This window comes from Thalia democratica, chromosome 9 (genome assembly GCF_965202585.1).
Source record: "Thalia democratica chromosome 9, ktThaDemo2.hap1.1, whole genome shotgun sequence".
Classification (NCBI taxonomy): Eukaryota; Metazoa; Chordata; class Thaliacea; order Salpida; family Salpidae; genus Thalia; species Thalia democratica.
Window position 1 is genome coordinate 18,732,173 of NC_139173.1, and position 23,067 is coordinate 18,755,239.

The 23,067-nt window shown below is 23.8% G+C and overlaps 1 protein-coding gene across 1 annotated transcript; it reads left to right on the plus strand.

Annotated features, from left to right (window-relative positions):
• The first annotated feature begins 10,117 nt into the window (after nt 1–10,117).
• On the plus strand, nt 10,118–21,582 carry LOC145844065 (inositol polyphosphate 1-phosphatase-like). The gene is made up of 8 exons (XM_082951404.1): nt 10,118–10,350; nt 12,358–12,509; nt 12,785–12,915; nt 13,160–13,334; nt 16,848–16,923; nt 17,799–17,936; nt 19,411–19,555; nt 20,997–21,582. Exons 1-8 carry the CDS (start codon nt 10,153–10,155, stop codon nt 21,194–21,196), a joined length of 1,215 nt encoding a protein of 404 aa, XP_082807530.1. The 5' UTR covers nt 10,118–10,152; the 3' UTR covers nt 21,197–21,582.
• Nucleotides 21,583–23,067: the final 1,485 nt, after the last annotated feature.

Here is a 23,067-nt window from a genome sequence, read left to right on the forward strand (position 1 = left end):
TATTTGTTATTTTATGATAGTTAACTTTATAACAGCCTATTTAATATAAAGCACTAAAAAATTTATTTGTCACAGCTGGTTAAAAATTAAAATGTCAAAATTGAGGCACCTACTAGGAAGAATAAACAAAAATACACTTCTAAATGGAAATCTGTTCCTGAGTTTAAAGGTAAAGTAGTTGATTATTGCTTTACATAAATAAGACTTATCTATTAAATATAGAAAATGATTTTACTAATAGGCTAGATTATGCCTGATGTTTCTAGTTCATACCACGTAATGGTGTAGATATTTTAAGAAGAGATTTAAGTCTTAAATACCATGCTAATACTAGCCAACATTTGAAAAAAATTCGTTTTAATTAATCATCCTACCAAAAATTTTGAATAACAATTAAAAACATATTAAGGGCATAGGGATGTAGATCACCATTTTTACAATTTAGTCTTATAATATTGAATTTTAACTTAGCTCCAAGTTGCTTTTTACCAATTTAAAAAAATAAAATTACTTTTTGAGATATAGCAGGTCATATTGGACAGCAACAATAGGTTCCTTTTGGGAGTGGCAAAGTAAAACAGCAAAAAAAGACTACATCACTAAAAATCTATATTCTTCTACGTTTTTTGAGATAAATGCCACAAACTTTCAGAATATGCTCCTTGCAATTTTTAAAAAGTTGTGTCGGAAGAGAATTTAAACAAATAAAAATAGGTAATTTGTGACAAAAAAACAAAAAAAAGCTGTTTTTTTATTTTATTTTTTTATAATTTTATTTTTTTAATTTTTAAAACATTCTTTCTGACAAAGTTTTGAAGTACTTTAAACAAAATATTCTGAAAGTTTGAGGTATTTATCTCAAAAAACGTAGGAGAATATAGATTTTTAGTGAAGTAGTCTTTTTTTTTGCTGTTTTAGTTTGCCCCTCCTAAAGGAACCTATTGTTGCCTCCCACTTTGACCTTATATATCTCAAAATTTTTTTTATTATTAAAACCAGTAAAAACCATCTTGTACCTTAAAAACTCAATAAAATAAGATCAAAATGTGAAATAAGTGTTAACCCTCCTATGCCCTTGATACTTTTATTAAAATTTGTTTGCATTTCTTGATTTTAAAAATAACTAAATTAATTTTCATACTGCTCTACTATTAGCATGTAGTTTTCATAGATATTCATGATTAAAACTTCAATAACAGGTTTTATTCATTATTTTTTTCATAAAATTTAGGTTTTTTCAACTTATTTTTCTTTTTTTAAAAAGGAAAAATTTGCTACATTTAAGCTTACATAATTTAATTTTATTCACAGGCCACAAATGAGATATTTATATATTCAATACTTTTATAATTTTTTTTTACTGAGATATTGTTTCTTCCAAAGTATTTAAGTCCACAGTTTTCATTTAATAAGAATGTTTACTATTAAGTTTTGGGTTTAATTTAAAATATATTATTAAAAATAATTAAGAATAATATACTACACGTACATTTTTTTGCATATAAAAGCAATTTAAATCTAATTAAATTATATTCGAACATTTTATAAACATGATAAAAGTATTATCAGTAAATATACAATTATTTCTAGTAATCTTTTAAGTTTGATAAAGTGTATTTGTATGAAAGTTGTTTTTTATTTTTTGTTTAATTTTTTAATTGAAATATTTGTACAAATTAATCAATTTTTAATGTTTTATACTTGAATAAATTTTATAGCTTTCTACTTTTAATTATATTTTTTGTTTAGTATTTAATGTGTTTGTTCTAGTTCAACCTATTTTAGAAATTTTTTTTGACTAAACAGGAATTTATATCACTTGAAGCACTGATTATAGTAAAGCCAACCGCAAAAAGTTAGTTAAGATTTCAAGAGAATTTTTCAATTTGATAGTGCCTGTCAAAGTTGTAAAACAAGTAGGATTTTAATTGTCCCAGGAGCACTCATCTCTTTAAGTTAGTTTTTGTTTTAATATTTCATTTATTCTATATAACTCATCAGTGTTTGTAATTTATCTATTTATTTATTTTTAGACCATCTTCCCTAATTAAAAAGATACTTTGGTCTTTAAGTTAGTTAAAAAAAAAAATTACCTTTCTAAAGTTTTTTTTCAACTTAAATAAAAGTATGATTCCAATTTTTCCACTTCATAGTATCTATATTGTTTTTCTAACTCTTTGTTTTAAAATGTATAATAATATTATTTTTAACTACAATGGATTTTCAAATATTTAAAAAAATATTTTTGAGTGATAAACAAGTTTTTGAAATTTCACTTCTCTATAAAAAGTTTCAAATACAAACATATGTAAAACAAATCTTTTGTAGTTATATTTAAAAGTTTTAACTAATTTACACAACTTCTTTTATGTTCTTAAGCAAAAAACCTTGAATTAATTTTTTTTTTGCAATGAAGAAAAACATAAAATTATCAATTAAACTTAGATATAAATTTACTCAAAAATCAACAAATTTTAAAACTTTTGTATAAAGATTTTTATTAGAATGCTAATCCAAGTTTAAGTAAACATTAGAGATTAAAAATACTCAAAGTGCTTTATTTTTGTTATAATTTGCTCTTGCTTTGTGTCATGTAATACAACTTTCTGATCAAAAGAACTGTAATTTTAATTTTTGGTTAACTTAAGTATTACTTCATGCATACTGTATCAGTTGAATTGAAGTTTAATAGATTCTAAAGAATTTTAAAACAATGTATGGCTCGATCTTACTTTGTAGATTTTTAACTAAATTTTATGTTGTTTTTATTTACTGTTTATTTAATTTATTAAACAAATTTTGAAATATAACTGTTTAAAATTGAGAGCACAATAACTTTTAAAATATTTAAAATTTTTAAGTTTACAAAGATAAAAAATTAAATGATTTAGATAAACATTTGAACTGGAAGAAAAGTTTAAATTAGTTTTAAATAAATATATATAAAGGTATATGTTCTGTAACTATAAATAAATAAATGTTTGTTATATGCCAGTTATTTCATTTCCTAATTGTTTGCAATTTTAATTATTATACATGTAAAAAAACATACTTCACTGCTAGGGTAACTTGAAGTAATTTGTTCTAAATGTTTTTTCAGATTAAAAAAAAATATATAACTCTTTTAATTTTTAATTAGTTCAGTGTATATTTATTATTTTACTACTAACAGTTTTATGTAACAAATTTTGCACTTAAGTGAATTTAGTTGTGTTAAATATGTTCACAAAATGTTGTTCTTGTGTTTTTGAAGTTATAGAACTAATAGTTTTATCACTAACTGTTTTGTAAAACAACTTTAGTAATTATATAAACTACTTGTTTTTTAATTAAAATGTGTTCAAAAAATATTTTTTGTTTTATTAGATCTTTTAAATTTATTTAATTTTGAACAAAAACATAAATTTCTGGTTATTATTTATAGTCATGTTTATTAAAAGAACAAACATTTTAAAAGTTATATATAGTAGCAATTAACTTTTTAAAGTGATGTATGTTAAAAAATAATGGTTTCAATAGAAAGTTCCTCCTTTGTGTAGTTTTGTTTCATTTTAGTGTTATTTTTCAATCAGAAATTAATAATTACGTGGCTTAAAAATAAAAACAGTTACTGTTTAAAACAATTTGTTTTAATTGCTTTAGAGTTTCTTTATGTTTTAAGCCAACTTTACAATCTACAATATTATTACTGATGTTTTTTCTGATTATTTTAATTAAAAAAGAGTTTATTTAGTTATAGTCTATTTAGTCTATTTTTTACTTTAAATGTAAAAATTTACTAATTTAGTATACTAACTTTATTAAAAATTTTAGAAATAGTAAACAGTTTTTTATTCAGCGTGTCAACTTATGAATTGTTGGTTTTGATAAAACTTATTTGTCTTGTTGATTTACTGATTTACTAGTTTTTTAGAAATGCTTAAACAAATTAGTTGTATAAACCAAGCTTATGTAACATTTCAAAATATTTTGAAATTTAATTTGTGTTTTTATTAAACCGATATTTTCGTTCAGATGCTTAAAACTAAGTGAAATTTTTACCTCGTACCTTGGAAGTTTTGTTTTTAATAGAACATTTTGATATTCAGTATTTTTGATCTTAAAATGCACTTTAAGCTGTATCTTTTTATCAATTTTCTTTATACCAAATTTAAAGTTTTTCATAATTATTTTATCACAAAAGCTTTTATAGAAATGAAATTTAGAAACTACAACAGTAAGCTCTACTTTTTATGTGAAAACTACCTTTTAAGAATAAATAGTGTAGAAAATATCTTAAATCTATTTGATTAGTCTTTTTAATTTCACAGTAGATTATATGATGTTTTTTGAACTATTTCTTATTAATTTTTCAAATTAATACCTAAAATAATGACATAAAACAGTTAATTATGAAGCTTAAATTGTTACCTATTATTTTTATAATTTAGTTTTAAGAAGTACCAATAGAAGCAATTTAATTCTAATAGCTTTAATCCATTTGTTTTTCATTATTATGATGAACAAAAAAGATTAAAAGACCAGCATAAAATTTGAAATAAGTTCTTCTAGGTGTTTTATATTGTAAAGTTATTGTAAAATAAGTTTTACTGTTTATAAGATGTTTTTTAAGGTGTTTTTTAGTTATGTAAATAGTTTTGCTGGATTTTAGACAGTGAACTATTTACAATTTCTGCAATTTATAATTTCTGCAATTGCTTTTGTGTTTATTTGTTTTTATTGTTTGTAATTTTTATATGTTGACTATGATAAAGCTTTAGTTTTTAATATATTCTTTTTAGCTAATTTATCACAAATTTATTCAACAAATAACTTAATATATTTCAAATATTGGAAAAAAAACTTAAATTAGCTTTAAAAACTTAACTTTAAACTAATGATTTTTTTACATTTAAAAGTTTTCTGTATCCTATAGGTAAATGCACCGTATTTGTACACGTTCAATTATTAGAAATGATATCATTTGTTTTTCTAAGGTTATCAAAAAATCCTGCTCACTGTAGGAATATATGCAAACTAAATAAACTAAAGAGTTTTTTTTTTAAATATTTATTATAAAACTGATAAATAACCTTTTTTTTAAATACACTTACTAAATTTCACTTTGAGTTCAGTGTAAAAGTCTAAAGCTATATAAATATTAGAGTTCAATACTTAATTACTGTATTTTATAAATTAATCTATTAATAATAAAAAATGCTTTTATCCATTGTTATCGTTAAAATTTAAACCAACATTTATTACAAAAAGGTTACATATTTTGAAGTTACTGTAAATTAAAAAAAAAAATCATAGTCTAAACATTAAGTACAATTTCATTTAAAAATTTTTAAAATAATCGTCTTTTAGTAAAAATTGAAAAACAATCTTATAATTTACTTTTCTTCAAAAAAAAGTGTTTATTACTGTTATTTTGAGACTGAGTTTACAGAAATATAAAATTTAAGTTTTGAATTAAATTTATTTCCTTGATTAGAACCTAAAGTACATTTAAAAGTTTTACGTTTTGTTTTTTCTAAAGTTTTTATATATTTATTTAAATACATTAGAAAAAAATTACACAATTAAAAATAATATTTTGAAGCTTATGTTAAACTCAAATTTACTTAACTTAAAATTGAAAAAGTTACATACTAAGTAAATATTTTAAATTTGAAATCCAAACTTAAACAGCAGTGCGAACTCAAATTTTGCAAATTTAAGCGACTGTGCGAACTCAAAAAACACGAACCTAACTGATAGACTTCTGCATTTGAAAATTTTAAGTATGAACAAAAAACTGCAAGCAACTTTCAAATCAGCTAAAGAATGATACCGGAATTTGTACTATAAGTTTGCAAGAATTATTCTTTTAGTATTTCAGTATAAAGAAGTTATTTTCCGTAAACTGAAAGTTAATAAGAATAGCACTATAGTATAGTGTTTTAGTTGTAGACTAATTCATTTACTGAAATTCAAAAAAAGCCAAACTTAGCTCTTGGGCGATACTTAACGGTTAAAAATCTGTATATGTCAATTTTCCAATACAAGTTGAATGAGGGCAAAAATAGCAGAAAAATTCTGGCAACTGTGAATTCGTATGTATACCGACCGATAACTACTTACATATTTAGTTAGATGACAAGACGAAAGAAAGTATCAAAATGTTACTAAAGTAATATTTTGTTTAAGTAATCGAAATGATACGGAAATATTTAAGTTAAGTTAATAAGTTAAAATTAAAATGTTTAAAAAATACCGTATTCAAAAGTATATGGAAATCTGCTCTAATATAGTCCGACTTTTAAATTCTGTTTAATTTTTTTTTTAATTGATTTCTATATTTTTATTTATTTTTAACATTGAACTAAGTGTACTTTTAAATTAATAACATACACTTTTAAAACTTTTGCGGTAAATATGCAGTATCGAATTTTAAATAAGTGGATCATAATAACTTGTACACTTGCGTGTAGTGTCAATTGAAATTCTTATGCAAATTAGTGTAGGGTTTACTTTTTCAATAAGGCTAAAATTAACTTTAAATTTACTTCTACATAATAATGGGTTTCTTATTTTTTTAAAGTTTTATCTATTTTCATAATATAAATTTATATGATTAATCAATATTGTGTATTGAACGATAAAAAAAGCGTTTAAAAAGTTTGGTCTAGGAACCTAGTGTACAAAGGAACCTTTCGGTTATTGAGTCGGACACCATAGTTAGTTTGTTAAATCTTTTTTGTACGTAAGAAACTTTGTTTTAGCAAGAAGCAAACATCCGTTTTGTACTCCGTAGTTAAAATTAAATACCTTTTAATTTTACACAGTAAAACTAAATTACCTTAACAACGTAAATATTTATGTTTATTTTTTTAAACTGAGCTTAAATGTAACTTTTTACCATAGTTAATACTTTTTAAATTTTTATTATAGACGAAGTTTCAAAGCAAATTTAACAATATACTACATTGATCATTTTTTAAAGATTTTTAATAGATTAAGAATATAAATTTTGTGGTTTTCTAATAATAATTACAATTCTTTTTTTGTTTCGTGTTTTTAAACAATTCATCAAATAAAAGTAAAAGTTTTATAACACTGTATAAGTAGTTTTAATAGACATTAAAGCAATGTTTTTTAGATCAATAATTCAAAATAGATCAAAGTTTATGTAAGTAACCTTTTTTTCGCTAGTTTTTTGGTTTCATAACTTCTTACTTAATCACTCTTTGTTAGTAAATTTTTAATGTTTAGCATAAAGAATGAGTTCAACCACTAACAGTGTATTTTCGTAGTATTAATTGTTTGTTTTTAATTTAAGGACTGTTTTTGAATTACACTTTAAAAAGCAATTTGTTGTAATACTACTATAAGAAACCTAGTTGAAAAAATTTTGATAAAATATTTCTTTTATAGAAATCAAATTGAAACCAGAATATAAATTGAACAGTTAGATATCAAAAATTCATTAAGGGTCACTTTTGCTTTAAGATCCAAATTCTGCAAAATTGTGAATTTTTTGCCCAGTCCAAAAACACAAGAGTTGTAGTAAATTTTGATAAAAGGTTTATATAGAAGTACACTTATACATTTTTATTCATTTAGATTTAAATTAATTTTTTTTAATTGCTCTTTACTAATTTTAAGTTTTTAATTGTTTTTATTTCTTTAAGAAGTTATTGATCTATAGATTAATGTATAGAAATATTACTTTGGATTAAATTTTTATATATAAGTTTATTAATTGAATACTTAAAAAGGATAAAAAAATAAAGTATTACTTTTTGTCCCAGGAGTCAAACATACCTATAAGTTTTCAACTAATAATAAAAGATTAATAATTTTAGTTGGTGACTTTTTTTTAGTTAAAAAAGCATTAGTCTCAAACTCTACCCCTTGCAACAATAAATGTTTTCTGGGGAAAAATTATTGTGATCATATGTAATTTTACCTGCTCCATTAATAATAAACTTTAATTATCTTAAAATAAACAAAAACTATCTTTTAAACAATTAAAAAAAAACCTTGGTGACATCCATTTAGAGATCACTCACAACACTTTTTATATCATTAAAAAACCTTATGATTTTTTTCATTTAATTTGAAATGAATTCTTTATCTAGATATTGCTCAGTACAAATTTCTAGTTGTTAATTGGTTGTTTTTTTTCAGAATATATAGTTTCAAAAATAAATATCTAAAAATAGTACAGTGCTTATTCACTTATCCGGACACGTTGGGCAAGATTTTTCTGTAAACGTGTCCGGATAACTAAAAATCCGGATAACTACAAAAAATTATTTTTTTCATATAATAATATACTGCTGCATATAATGCAATGCATAATAAAAGTGTTGTGGTAAAATCAAATACATAGTAATTGTAAGTAATATATAATAAAATGATTAAATAATAAAAGCTAAACTTAAGGTTAATTAGTTTATTTTTTCTATGGTAGAAAAACATCAGACTTACTAATCTTCTGCAAATATATACATTTTTTATGGCTCAAGCAAGTAAAATTCATCATTTGTAATTCCACTTGCCCTAACTATTAATTTAAAAAAAAATATTAATTTTTGTTTAAGAGAAAATATAAACTAAATTTATCTTTAAAAACAAAAAATAATGTAAACTTATCTCTTTAAATGAAATGAAAGACTTTTTTTTAATTTAAAAACCAAACAGAAAGAAAACGGGAAACTTTGACTAAGTTTAAAGTCAGTTTAATGAAAACATATCACTCCTAACAAACAAGTTTTTATCGAAAGTTTTACTTAAATTAAAAATAATAGACGCTTGTTTTATAGTTTTTCCACGTTTTTCTGCAGAAAACTCATAGAATTTAAAAAGTTCTGAAACTTTTTGAATAAATTTTTGTGTTTACTTTTGAAATTTATTTAAATTTTCTTCTGACCAAAACTGTCTGGATAAGTGAGCGTCCGGATAAGTGAAGTCCGGATAAGTGAATAAGAACTGTACTTTTAATTTTATTAACAAATATAAATATAGTAACTGAATTTTTTTTTTGTTGACTTTTAAAATTTAAGTGTTTCTATTTGTCCCATGAGTCCAGCACAACTATAAGCATCCAAATAATTAAAAAAAATTAAACATATTTTATTGATTGTTTTTTATATCATTGAAATTGTTTAAATATTTTTTTTTAAGTATTTATATTTGCTTATTACTATATATAGTCTAACATGTACTATTACCATTCACCAGTGTATTTTATTTTATATTGCTTTGCTGCATAATTTATTTTTAGAAATACTTTTTTTTTGTTTTACTGTTCATGACTTTTTTGTAGTTATATAGAAAGTAAAGTAATTAAAAGACGCAAAAAAAGACTATAATTTAAAATGGGAAATACTCTGCAGAACCAAAACAAAACCAAAAAACAATAAAACATGCCATTTATGTTGCTTGGAAAAATACGAGATTGAAAAATTAAAAAAGATTTATCATTAAATAAAAGAAAAGAAAGGCAGCAACCCTGCCTACATAATCAAAATATGTATTTCAAAAGAACCAAAACCACTAAATAATAACAAAAAAATAACAACAAGATAAATCTAAAAACAAGAACAAACAAAGCAATGATAAGTTAACTTGTACATAAGTTGTTTTTAAAATAGGCTAACTAAAATTATTCAATTTAGTTGAAACGTCACAATGTGTTTTTTTGTTTTATTCTTTAAAAACCTTACTTTGTTCTTTTTATCGTTCTAAGGAGATGCATAAAGCATCAAAACTAAGTAAACGATTTGAAAACTAGTTGTTTTTTTATATTATAAATAGAAAGTAAAGTAATTATATATAAACATATATACCACAGATGTTCTTGTGCTAAAACTTTATTTCAACTAACGGCTCTCAAATAAATTTAAGAACAGATCTACGGAGTCTCAAAAAGCTCTAAGAATAGATTTCTATTCTTAGAGCTTTTTGAGACTCCGTAGATCTGTTCTTAAATTTATTTGAGAGCAGTGAAACGCCGTTAGTTAAAATAAAGTTTTAGCACAAGAACATCTGTGGTATACATTCCGATAAGCTTAGCTTATCAGGATCTCCAGGATTTAACGCCTTATAACGTTACATCTTATAAACATATATATTTACTTATAGAAACTAGTTTAAAAGTAATTATTAAAATTAAATATTAATATGGCTGATTCTCTCATGAAATGTCTTGTAGAAGCAGGATATAAGGCTACAAGAATAGCTTCAACAATAAGAAAAGATGAGAAACTGTTTGATATTCTTGTCCAACAAAAATCAATTTTACCAAATTCTAGGGTAGATTTTAAAACTTTAGCAGATGTTCTAATTCAGCAAGTAGTGATACACACTGTTGATAATAAAGTTAGTTTAGATTTAAAATAAAGTATTGTATAGTATATTTTTTATGTTGAATTTTTTTTGATAAAATTATTATTTCAGTAGTTTTACTTTCTGCATTTAACATAACGTCTTTTTACTTAATGACATACAAGTATTTGTATTTTAAATTAAAAAGTATAAGATGGTTTAAACTTTAAGGACTTTTTGATATAAAAAATAACTACTACTGTATAATAATAGATATACTTTTGTATTTTTGTTTTCAAATAACAAACAGTTTTATTTAGTTATATACAGGGTTCCTGCGCGTCAGGCTAAATCAGTTTTTTTATTTAAAGATTTGAGAATCTCAGTTTTTTCAGTTCAAATGCTTGAAAATTTTTGATTCAGAAAAATTGAGAAATCTTTTTTAGATCAAATTGAGATGTGAATTTATTTCTAAATAAGTATTTAGTTATTAAAGACAAAATCAGTCTGTATTTGTAAATATAAATGCTTAAAACCTTATGTTGAATCTCAAAAAAAAAGTTTAAGAATTTTCATTATTTAGTTTTGAGTAGATTACATATGTCATAATTATGAAAAAAAAATACAGTTTAAACATTACAGTTTAGTAAACAACTTAGCTGTTTGTTTGAATTTTAATTCTTGTGTAAGCGTTTCATTTTAAATTTTAATAAAAGACGACAATGCACGTTGTTTTATTATAAATCTTTTGGTTATAATGTTTCTACTTAGTGCTTAATTGAATTGAACAATTGTGTTTAGTAATATATATTGAATTTTTACACTAGTAATATATGAGTATATTTTAAAACTAATCACTGAATTTGTTATGTTAAGGGCATAAGGAGGGGTTAATTACCTTTTTTACAGTTTAGTCTTATTTTATTGAGTTGTAACTAAGCTATGAGTTGCTTTTTGCAGATTTTATAAGCTCAAAATATTTTTGAGATAAAGCTGGTTGAAGTCGGAGAACAACTTAGCTGTTTGTTTGAATTTTAATTCTTGTGTAAGCGTTTCATTTTAAATTTTAATAAAAGACGACAATGCACGTCGTTTTATTATAAATCTTTTGGTTATAATGTTTCTACTTAGTGCTTAATTGAATTGAACAATTGTGTTTAGTAATATGTATTGAATTTTTACACTAGTAATATATGAATATATTTTAAAACTAAGCACTAAATTTGTTATGTTAAGGGCATAAGGAGGGGTTAATTACCTTTTTTACAGTTTAGTCTTATTTTATTGAGTTGTAACTAAGCTATGAGTTGCTTTTTGCAGATTTTATAAGCTCAAAATATTTTTGAGATAAAGCTGGTTGAAGTCGGAGACTACAATAGTACTAATCAATACCCCCAATACCTAAAATGACTTCTAAAGGGGATTTTCCTTACTTTGAAAAAATATCAGGCTAAATTGGTCTCAGTCAGGCTAAATGAAAAAAAATTCGCTCACAAATCCTGTATATATATTCTTATAGTTATTACTGTTATATGATTCTAAGTTTTAAATGTTTTATAACTTTTATTTTTTACTTTAGTATAGTTACTTGTCTTAACTAAAAAGAGATTTAATGAAATGTAAAGAGCTTATTTAAATAATAATGGGCAAATTAAATAATTTATTTACTACCAGGTTTTTGTTGCAAAAAAAAACGACCTTTTTAAGTATATTAAGATAGTAAACTGCACATAACAATGTTGCTTATGTTATTAGTGTTGCTTATCATAACTTTTATTTACTTTACTTTAATATAAACTTTTAAGCTAAAAATTATATTATAGTTTTCAAGTTAGTTTGATTTTTTTTATAAGCTTTTTGTTATTCAAGTTTACTTTTGTAATATTTTTTAATTACTAGGATTTTTAAAACTCTAAAAATGTTAGAAAATAACTATTTGTTATACTGCTATATTTTATAACTATTAATCTATATAAAAATTAAATAGGTTGTAGTTTTTCTTTATTAGAAACTTTTTAGTATTGTATTACTGATTGTGAATTACTTATTGAATAAAAATAGTTTTCAGGTCTCGGAACTAGAGTTTTTGGAGAAGAAGATAATGAGTTCAAAAACAAATTTGGTGAGAAAATAATAGTCCAAATTCAAGATACAGAAGAAAAAACTGCTAACTTGTTGAGTAAAGTTCTTGATGGAAATAAGTATGCAGCTAAGTTGGTATTTTTTCTTATTTTTGTAACACTTTTTTTAGATGGTTGCTATCTTTTGATATCAATTTTATTTAATTTTATTTTTAATGTTAGTTATTTAATCTTACTTTTTTATTAAGTATTAGTTTTATTTATTTGTAAGTGTTTTAATGTGGTCAGATGTCTAGTGTAAACTTTTTATCTAAAATTTAATTTTTTGTTGTGCTGATTTGTTTACAAGTTATAATACTTCAAATAATAGTTTTAAGCTATACATAACAAAGTAATTATATTTTTAGAAATTTGGCTCATTTGACTCATGAAGACTTAACAGATTCTGTATCTAATCATATAAGTAAAGAAGCATTGAATTCTTTGGAAAATGTTCATATTTGTTTTGACAAAACTGCTTTTTGGGTTGACCCAATAGGTAAGTTTCAGTTTTCTTTTCTTTTTGGTTTTAATGTAATTTTTTAAAGTTCTTTGTTTAAGAAGAATTAAAACTATGATAGAAAACTTGATTTCACAATTAAGAATTTTCAATTACAAATTACTGAAAACATTAAGTATGTAATAGTTTTTATTTTAAACTTATATGTTGATTTTCAAAATAAATACTATATTACAATCTTTTTAACTATAACTAGTTTAACTATAAAATAGAATAACTTTAGATGGAACTCATCATTATGTTAAAGACTATAAAGATGATAATATGAAAAATGGGGTAGCTGAACAAGGTTTAAAATGCGTAGCTGTACTAATGGGTGCCTACAGTCTGCAATCTGGATTACCTATTTTAGGAGTAGTATTTGAACCATTCTGTAGTAGGATTTCAGAGAATGATAAGTTAGTTTGTGTTAAATGCGTATTATGTTTTTGTTTTATAATTTTACTAGTACTCTTTAAATATTAAAACAACAAGTTCATTATATGGTATGAGAATTAGAAAGTTATGGTTTTTGTATAAGTTTTCGCTAACTTAAATAATTTATTTAAAGTTTTATTGTTAGTTGTATATACCAAGGTTTTATCAGTTTCTTCAGTTTGTTAAAAAATAAGTTTATTACTTTTAATTTTTCAAATTAAATCTAAAAGTTTTATTACAACTGTTAGTGTTACTCGAAATAATATATAAATTTTGTTTAAGATTTCAACCTTAAAATAGTTATTTTTTGTGTCAATTTTTTAGTTTAGTTTTTTATGTTTTTTAATTTACATGTATTACCCTTAAAGAACATAAAATCTTCTGTTTTGTTTTTGTGAGACGAACTTTAAACAGTTTTTTAAATAACTATACAATAAAAAAAGTTGTATTTAAAGTTATATGAGGCATCAACATTTTTTAAAGAATCAAAATTGTTGTTTTACATGAAAACCTGTAATTTTGTATTATTTTGTTTGCAAAATAATAAAATTTAGATTAGATAGGAAATAAGAACTATATTTAAGATTGTATACTATTTAATTGTTTATTTATTGCAACTTTAAAATAAAAGATTAGTTTTTATCTTGATTTCGATTTCTTATTGAAAAAAATTGTTCGTAAAAATGTCAAAAAAAAATCTAAAAAGCCGTGGCCACCCTGAAAATTAACCCTGGCCTTAAATGTAAAATTGTATATTTAAAAAATAACTTTAGTAGAACAATAAAATAATGATATATCTATGAGAAAAAATTATTTAGTGACAAAATTACAATACAAGTGTATAGAGAAGAAAGTTTTCTTTGTTAATTTTTCTAATTTTTGGAAATTACTAAAAACTATCTTTTCTTAATGATAAAAGAAATTAACCTCAAATTTTCAAAAAAAAAAAATTTCATCATAAGAAATACTTCTAAGTGTAAAAATGTATAAGCAATACAACTTTATGACCAGAAGTAATTTTTTTTAATTAATTAAAAGTTAAATCCTACATATCTTTAGTTAAGTATTAAGTTAAGATTAACTGGAAAAGGTTAAGAATGATTGCTTAAATTTGTAGGAAAACATATATTTTTAATGAATACTATTTTTTGCCTTTTTACTTGTTTTTTTATTAAAAACCTATTTAACATTTAAACTTTTACCCTTATATCTCAAAAAGTAATTTTAAAACTATTAAAAATAAATAGCTAGCTACGTTAAAGATGTTTAAAATTAAATGAGTTTGTAAAAATGTTTCTTACCCCTATTGCCTTAGTATGTTAATTATCAAGAAAAAATATTAGAATAACTTAATTATTTGTAAGTATTTTTTACTTTAGTTTAAATATTTAGTTACTTTTAAGTAGTTAGTAGCAAAAAAATATAATTTGATTTAAAGTAAATGTTCTTTTAATATGATATGAAACTTAGTTATTTAGGTATACTTTTTAATTAACTGTATTAAGCTTATAGTCATTTAATTAAATTCCTTTTTAAAACATAGTTAAGTGAAGAAAAACAGTAATAATTTGTATAATTTGATAATTGTTATATAAACAAAGACAAAATAGATAGATTTTTAAAATTTTGTATATTATTGTATTAAATTTCTACAAACTTTAATTTTACTAAACAAGTAAACTAAGTAATTAGTTTATTGCAGGGTTTCCTAAAGTGGGCCATGTCGCACCCTTAGGAACAATTATGGCTATCATGGGGAAATAAATAGAAAAGCAACCAAAAAGTAATTTGGTGATTAATCAGTTTAGGGCATAGGGATCCACCTTGTTTTTTCATATGATGTTTTTTTAGTAGTTTTATCTAAGCTACCAGAAAATTTTAATGTATAACAAAATTCTAATTAACTTTAGAGATATAAGTAAACAAAATCGGTGAGCTAAATAAGTCTCTAGTGGAAGGTGCACACAAAAATTGCAGTAAAAGACTATTTCATTAAAAATCTATCCAAAGTTGAGTGTCATTTAAACTATATAAGAATAGTTTCCTGGATAAAAGTTTCTATTTTAAAAACAAAGAAGAAGAAAAATTTTTAGTGAACTTCTAAATTTCCTAGAAAATTGACGACATAAATATTGCGATCCATACGTTTGTAATCATAAACTTTTTACAAAAATGTCTATATCTGAAAATTTATAAAAATATTTATATCCTAGAAAAACTTATTTAAAGTTTATACTTTAAGATTTTATATAAGTACCAATTTGAATTAAGAAAAAATCCTTTCTCCTATGCCTTTAATGCAACTAAATATTAAATTACTTGCAAGGTAGCAATTATGAAAATGAGTTTGGTAAACCCTAGTCTATTTAAACACAAGTTTGAAACCTGTATATAGAATATTTCTGTCTTAAGTTTTATTATTTGTTATAAAAATTTTTTTATAAAAAATTTAAAATCCATGATAAAAATAACTTTATTGATATATATATATATATATACATATATATTTAATTAGAGAAAATGATGTGATTATATTATTATTATTGGAGTTTATTGTGCAAAGATGGACTCGGGCATTAAAACCCGAGCCGCTTAAACGATACACACGAGAAAAGAAACAAACAAATTACATTCGATGAAAATTGAAATCTAAAAACAACACAGTAAAAAAAAAAATAAATAAACAACAAAAAAAAATACAAACAAATAGTCATGTACGATAAATAATAACTTAGTATGCACATAGAACAAAACGAAATAAATTCTCATATAAAAACCTATGCATAGACTAGAAAAGATTACACATTTACAAAAATTATATATATAAACTTATAATCTGTAGGGGGAAGGCGTAAGGAAGAAAAATTGATCTTAGTGATACTAATATTTTAAAATGATTTTTTATTCGTTAATCACTGTATTTTACTTGTGTTTATATTATTTAAATCGATTTTTTTTAGTTTTAATTGAAATTGTTCCACCCTCCCACACGAAACCACATCCTGCGGTAACCTATTCCACATATTTATTGTTCTGCAGAAAAAAGAGTTTTGCCACTGACTGTTATTAAAATTATATTTACATTTTATTTTTTTATTATTTCCTCTCAAATTATAATTGGTCCTAGAAAAAACAAAAAACTGATTGAAAAATTCTTTATTTTTACCATTAACAATTTTAAAAAGTGTTATCAAGTCAAACTGCCATATATAAACTATATCCATTATATAAACTAAATCACCTTCCACAGAGCCCACTTGAAGGGCTTTTAAATAATTTATACTTTTGTTATTAAAAAAGCATCTACAACCATCAAATTATACGGTCTCTATTGTACATTTAAATACATTTTAATAATTGATTTATAAATTAAAATTGTTTTCAAATTAAGTTCTATTAGTAAAGCTAAATAGTATAATAATTAAACTTTGAATAAATTGTTTGTTTTCTGTGAATACATTCTAAACTAATAATTTACAAATACATTGAAATAGTTTATGGAATTCAAAATGTTATTGGTCGTGTTCAGTCCCTGGGGCAGAATTTAACAATGTTGAAGATTTGTTCAAAGTAAGTTATTATTTTTTTAGAAGAATTATTTTTTAATACACAATACTACAATCTAAAAGTGTACATAAAACTTAAGTGTAAAAAGTTTTTTTAGTAACAATAGTATCAGCTTTTTTTGCAATCTCTGTAAGTAAAATTATATATACCTTATTTGTATATATACCTGTAGACTTAAGCAATGTTTCATTAAAAACACTTTCAAAGAAAGTTTTTAGTTTGTATTAGAAAAGTTGCAAAATATATTTTTAAAAAGGATTTTTTTTCAATTTAAAGTTGAAAACCTTGTTGGTAAAACAAGAGCTAGTGAAACTGTCTGTATTCAACAATTGTTATAAAGTTTTTAACTTAGACTAATAGATAAGTAGTTCTATCTGAAAAGATTCAGTTTACGCCTATGGCATTGCTTTTTATATTATCATAGATATTATAAACGCTATGCATTGTTTTCTACAAAATTTTATGTTTTATAAAACTAGATTTAATAAAAATGTTGATTGTTTTTTTTACTTGGATGACTTGTTTTAAAAGAAAGTGTTGTTTATCTATATTATGTAGTATATTATTTAAGTAGTTATAATATATTATGGAAAATATCTCTATACTCAAGTTTTTATGTATGTTTATATATACTAAAGAATTTACTTATTTTTGCAACATAAGCAAATTCAAATATGACAAATTTCACTATAAATTATCAAAGTTCCACGTGACATTACATAATTTAATGCGTGTTATTAGTAAACATAAGCAAACTACAACTACATTCTGCGTAAAAAGAAAACAATAAATTTACATGTAGGTCATATGACCTCAATTTTTTTCCATTCTTTTTAAAAAATTTCAATAACGTCTCTACAATGTAACACTTTTCGCAGAAAACATTATCTGAGCGTTTCGTTGGTGGGACTACTAACAAATTGGTGGTTATGAGTAGCAACGATGAAGAACTCATTCACATCACTTCGACATGCAGCAATTTCAGCACTCTGATTGCTGGAGCTTGTGGCTACAAAGTAGACTTTTGTTATTAAATAATTGACCTAAATTAAATTATTATTTGTACTTAATTGCGTACTGTTTATGTTTTTAGCTAAAACAAGTGAGAAATAAAGCTTTATACTTCAATGTTTAGATTTATACATTTACCGTTCAAAATTTAAATCACCTCAAAGTCATTGTTAACAGTAAGAATATGAAACTACACTTCGCAAATAAGTTCTCCTAACTTTAATAATTGTTCTGTATTATTTAAGTCAATACACCAAATATAGTGCATTGTTGAAATAAAAATACACATACTTCCTTTTACAATTTAACAAAAAGGTCAATAGCTGCATTTCGAAAATATTCTGTGGTTTTACTTAAATAGTTTAACTTTTCTTTTTACGATCATAAATATACTTAAATAACATTATGATTCATGTAGTTAGTCATACTTCAGTTGTAATAGTATTATAATTAGTTTTAAATCAAACAATTCAAAGTTCTCGACTTAATTAGCTTTAAGGAGATTTTTATCTATTTTTTTTAAGTTTATATTATCCTGAAATATAAAAAATAGATACTTCAGTTGTCTAAAAATACTCGTTCCTCAATTTTTTTCAAACAAAACTTCATTAAATTTAGTTTAATTGTTACTTACTTGTGCAGACATCAATATTATACATGGTTTCCATTACATCAGTAAACTATCATTGATTGTTTTGCTTAAGCTGTCTTTGTTTTTCTATGTAGATATTAATTTTTTAATTTTTTTTGTCATATTTGATTCAAATGTTTGGAATCAATTACTAATTAAGGTACAAGTTTATTTTACCGGTTAATATTTAAATCCGTCCTTACTGACTAGACTAGACCAAGGGTGACAGTTTTTAACATGAGAACTAAATTTCAAGTTTGATCAAACCTTATTTGTGTTTATTACCTCATATAAACCGTTTCATTTCAGTGAAAATTTGGTGTTTGTTGGTTTTACTAGGGTAAATTTATTTTTCGTGTAAGCCACAGTCATTGTTCCTGAACAAAAGGTTTACTCCAATTAAACTTCCTTAAAATTTATATGCTTGTTTTTTAAATTATAATTTTTTTGTTATAAATTTTTTTCCCGTAAAATAATTGTCAGACTTACTATACTACTTACTTTAATGCTTTTTTTTACTAGGTTTTTTTTTATTTAATTCTTTTAATAATGTTTTTTTAAGTTTTTTATCTATTTCTAACTCAAAAAAACTGGTACACTTGTTTTATTAATTAAAACAATTTAAAAAAAGTTAAATAAATAGTTTTAGTCAATAATTGACAAAAATGAGACTTGAGCAAAATTGATAATAAATAGTGTGTAGTTTAAATTGTACATTTTACGAACCATTTTGTTCTTTCTCCGACAACCATTAGTTTTATTTTGGAGTATAGTGCAATTATTTTTAAAAATACAGCTTCTTTTACTTTACAGTTTTTATTTTTAATTGAAAGTTAGTATTTGCGCAGGCGTCATGCGTTTACAAAGGGCTGGTCGATTTGTACGTGTCCACGTCAGATTCATGTTACAAATGGGACACATGCGCAGTTCAGTCCATACTGATGAGCATCGGCGGCGGAATTTGCCAGTTCGCATCACTGCTCAGACAGTTCGGTATGTTAAACATGCTTTTGTCATTATTAAATGTAGTTTTTGTGTGAGGACTCGATCACTGAAGTATTCGTATATGCATTCACTGCGCATTGAAGAATATTTTTGTGATTTAAATGAAAGATAAATAACAGCACCGTTATTTTGTTTTTACCACTGTTTTGCTGTAAATGTTTCTTAGGAACTAAAAAAACTAAAAGTAGTATTTGTTATAAAATGAAGGAAATTGAAAGTATTTTAAATTCAAATTTTCAACGCACTGCTGCTAACTTTTATACAGTTTAATGTGCAATACTGTTTTTGAGTTTTGTAAATTGAATATAGTAACTTTCTTTTATCCGTATTTTATAAATTATTTTTTTAATTACCTTTGTAACTATTCAGTATAAATGTATGGTAACGTATTTTTTCACTAAGCATGAAGTTCTAAAAACTTAAGTAATTTGTAATCAAAAATTTAATTGATTGTCATGACCTCTTAACTTATTACTTTTGATTTTCTTACTAAAGCCCTTTTAGGTTTTTTGTTTAAAACTCTTTTTATTTTAAAGATAAACTTTACCTTAGCTGTAAACTTGAGAAATAAATTTAAGTTAAGCAATGCTTTTCAAAATAAGCCTAATAAAACTGAGTATAATATTAAAATTGTTGTTTATAGAATTAAATAACTGCCTTAACCTGTTGGTGTGTGAAAAGTATAATAAGCAAACAAGTTTAGAATTGATTGTGATTTTTTTTGTTATATAAACTACATAAATTTAAAAGAATAAAGATGTTTTTCTAAAAGAATGTAGCTGCGAAATGTTTTATTAAGAAATATATCTTTTTTGTAAAAAAAAGTTCTGTTTAATAAGATTTTATATTTTAAAACTTTTTTTTTATTAAATTCTATCCTAAAGATAAAAATCAGACTTATAAGATTTAATTTTAATATCTCTAATATCATTTTTGTCAGTTAGTAAAAACCAGGACTTTTCAAAGTGGGCCAAGTGGTCCCACTGGGGGCCATGAGCAGCAAAGGGGCCAAAGAGATGTCATGAGCAGTAAAGGAGCCACAGGGGGCCATGAGGTCATAATTTGAAAGTTACATTAGATATTTTAGAGTTAATGATGAAATGCAAAAAAAGTCCTTAGGTGGTTTTATGGTAGTTTTAAAACTTACACTAGATATTCCGGAGTTGTAGATGAAGAGAAAAATAAAAAAGGTCTTAGGTGTTTTTAATGGTAGTTTTTTGAGTAATCTTCTTGGAGGGGACCATAGCTTTTTTAAGTTTTTTTAAAGGGGGCCTTTTGAAAAAACAGTTTGGATAACCCTGATAGAAACAGTTAAAAACTCACCTATTTGATGACTGGCGATCATAATTTAACATGGAAAGTGTTTATTTATTATTTGATTTTTGTTGAGGGAAACATTTTTCATTCAAAGTTTTTTTTAACTCAACAGTGGAGTGTGGGGATGTGAGCACGGACGACCTTCTCCAGATGTGCCACGAGAACAGCTTGAAAAACGCGGTTCCCAACGTCAGCAACCTGCCCACGTGGGCCAACATCGGTGGCATAGTCGCGTACTCGCCCTCCCCGCAAAGCATGGAGTGTTTGAAAGACATTTTGTTGGCGTACAAAGAAAAACGGCCCAACTTTTAGTGAAAAAAAAAACGTTAAGATGTTATTTGTAGAGATTTTTCAATGTCTGTTTCTAGTTAGTAAGATTAATTTTTCAATTCAAGTGATATTCAAATCATTACTGTTCAAATTTTATAGTAGTTTCAATTAATTACAATTATTTATTAAATTATTAAACTCTTATTTGAAAGTCGACCACATTTTTTAAATTAAATTTAACATTTTTAAATGCATATATGTTTTTTGTATTAAACTAGACAGCTGTAATGTTTTGTCTTGCCATCTGTGTATTGCACATTGAAGTCTTTTTTTTGTGCAATCTTAGTTTCATATTCCTTTTTAAAATTCTTAGGTTTTTTAACTGTCATTTTTTTTCTACTGTAACTTGCATCAAATAATAAATGTCAAGTAGCTTTTTACTTTTCTATATTGTAGAATATTTTTATTCAATAAATATTTTCTAAGTTTTGTTTAGTTTTTAAATGATTTAGTTTTTTAGGTTCGTGAATTGAGTTTTCTTATAAAATTTTGTATATAAATTTGTTCTTTTAATTTCGTAAACACTTGAATTTTTATAATTATTTTATAGCTTAGTAAGTTTTCTTATTACTATAATATGTTATAGAGTTTTTAAACTGTAGGTAAATCAAAAACTTGCTTTTATAGATTTTTATAAAGTATTTCTACTTCAATAAAAAAACTGGTATTAGAGAATGTAAATAAAACTTTAAAATTTCTTATATCTTTCAAACACGGTATTATTTATTTACAAAGATATTAAACGCAAGATAAAAAAATCTAAATTTTTTTAAAGCAACTAGTCGTTTATCTTCAGTCAAACTTTTTTTTTACTAAAGGCCATAATAAACATCATGAAATGTACTGGTTTAATAAATGAAAGGTTGAAATGTAATTACTACAGTCCATAACTACTTCTCGGCATATTTATCTGATAATTTTAAAATAAATAAAAAAATAGACACGATTTAACTTCGTTCCTGAAGCCATTTTATTTTCTTAAATAACTGTTAACGATTTTCTTTTCTAATGACTTATAACTAAAACCTAATTCTAATTTTTTTTATTTAACTTAACAATCTAGTTTCGTCAACTTTAGAAGCTTTTGATAATAATAAGTTTGATGTATTACTTTATTGTATATTATGTTTACCCATGAAACTAATTCTGATAAATACCAATAATAATTAAGCTTTTTAAAGCAGTTGTGTAAAAGTTACTAATTAGGATTGTAAAATGAGTTTAAATAAGAGTGTGCAATTACAATCAAATTTTGACAACTTATAAGATCAATAAAATAATAAATGACATACATGAGTTGAAGTTTTTTTTCTCTCAAAGTTGTATCAAGTTTTGAATATCGTAAGCGTTATGATTTTAATGATTAATCAACATTTAAATTGAATATAAGTCAGAGAATTTTTAGATTAAATATACAGTTAGTATATTTTATAAATAAGCGTATCACTTTAAACTGTGATTTACTGGGACTAGTTTTTCGTTTAAAAAGTAAACTGTTTTAAACTATAGCATTAAACTGAACTGCAGGTATACTATTAAAATCCACCCGATTTTTTTAAACATTTTCTTTATTAGTTTATTTTAAACATTTTTGCGTTTTATTTTTTTTTTCACTATCACTCGATCGGTAAGCGGTTCTCGAATTTGACTGGATGGATTTTAATCGGTGGGAATTTTGAACATGTCCCGATCTGCAAGTCTATCAATAACGATCCATTGGACATTCTGTAAACAAGTTTCGTCCTCATTGTGTATACGTGTTCCTGATGAGGACTAAACCTGGTCGCTGAATTTCACATGAACGTTGGATGGTCTTGCAGTTAAAAACAAGGTTCGTTATGATTGCGGGAAAA

Bases quoted from the DNA above. Each gene is read 5' to 3' on its own strand.
- LOC145844065 (XM_082951404.1), top strand. From the start codon at position 10,153: ATGGCTGATTCTCTCATGAAATGTCTTGTAGAAGCAGGATATAAGGCT. The intron at 13,335-16,847 runs GTTAGTTTGTGT...ACATTGAAATAG, and splicing joins AGGATTTCAGAGAATGATAA to TTTATGGAATTCAAAATGTT. The intron at 19,556-20,996 runs GTATGTTAAACA...TTAACTCAACAG, and splicing joins ATCACTGCTCAGACAGTTCG to TGGAGTGTGGGGATGTGAGC.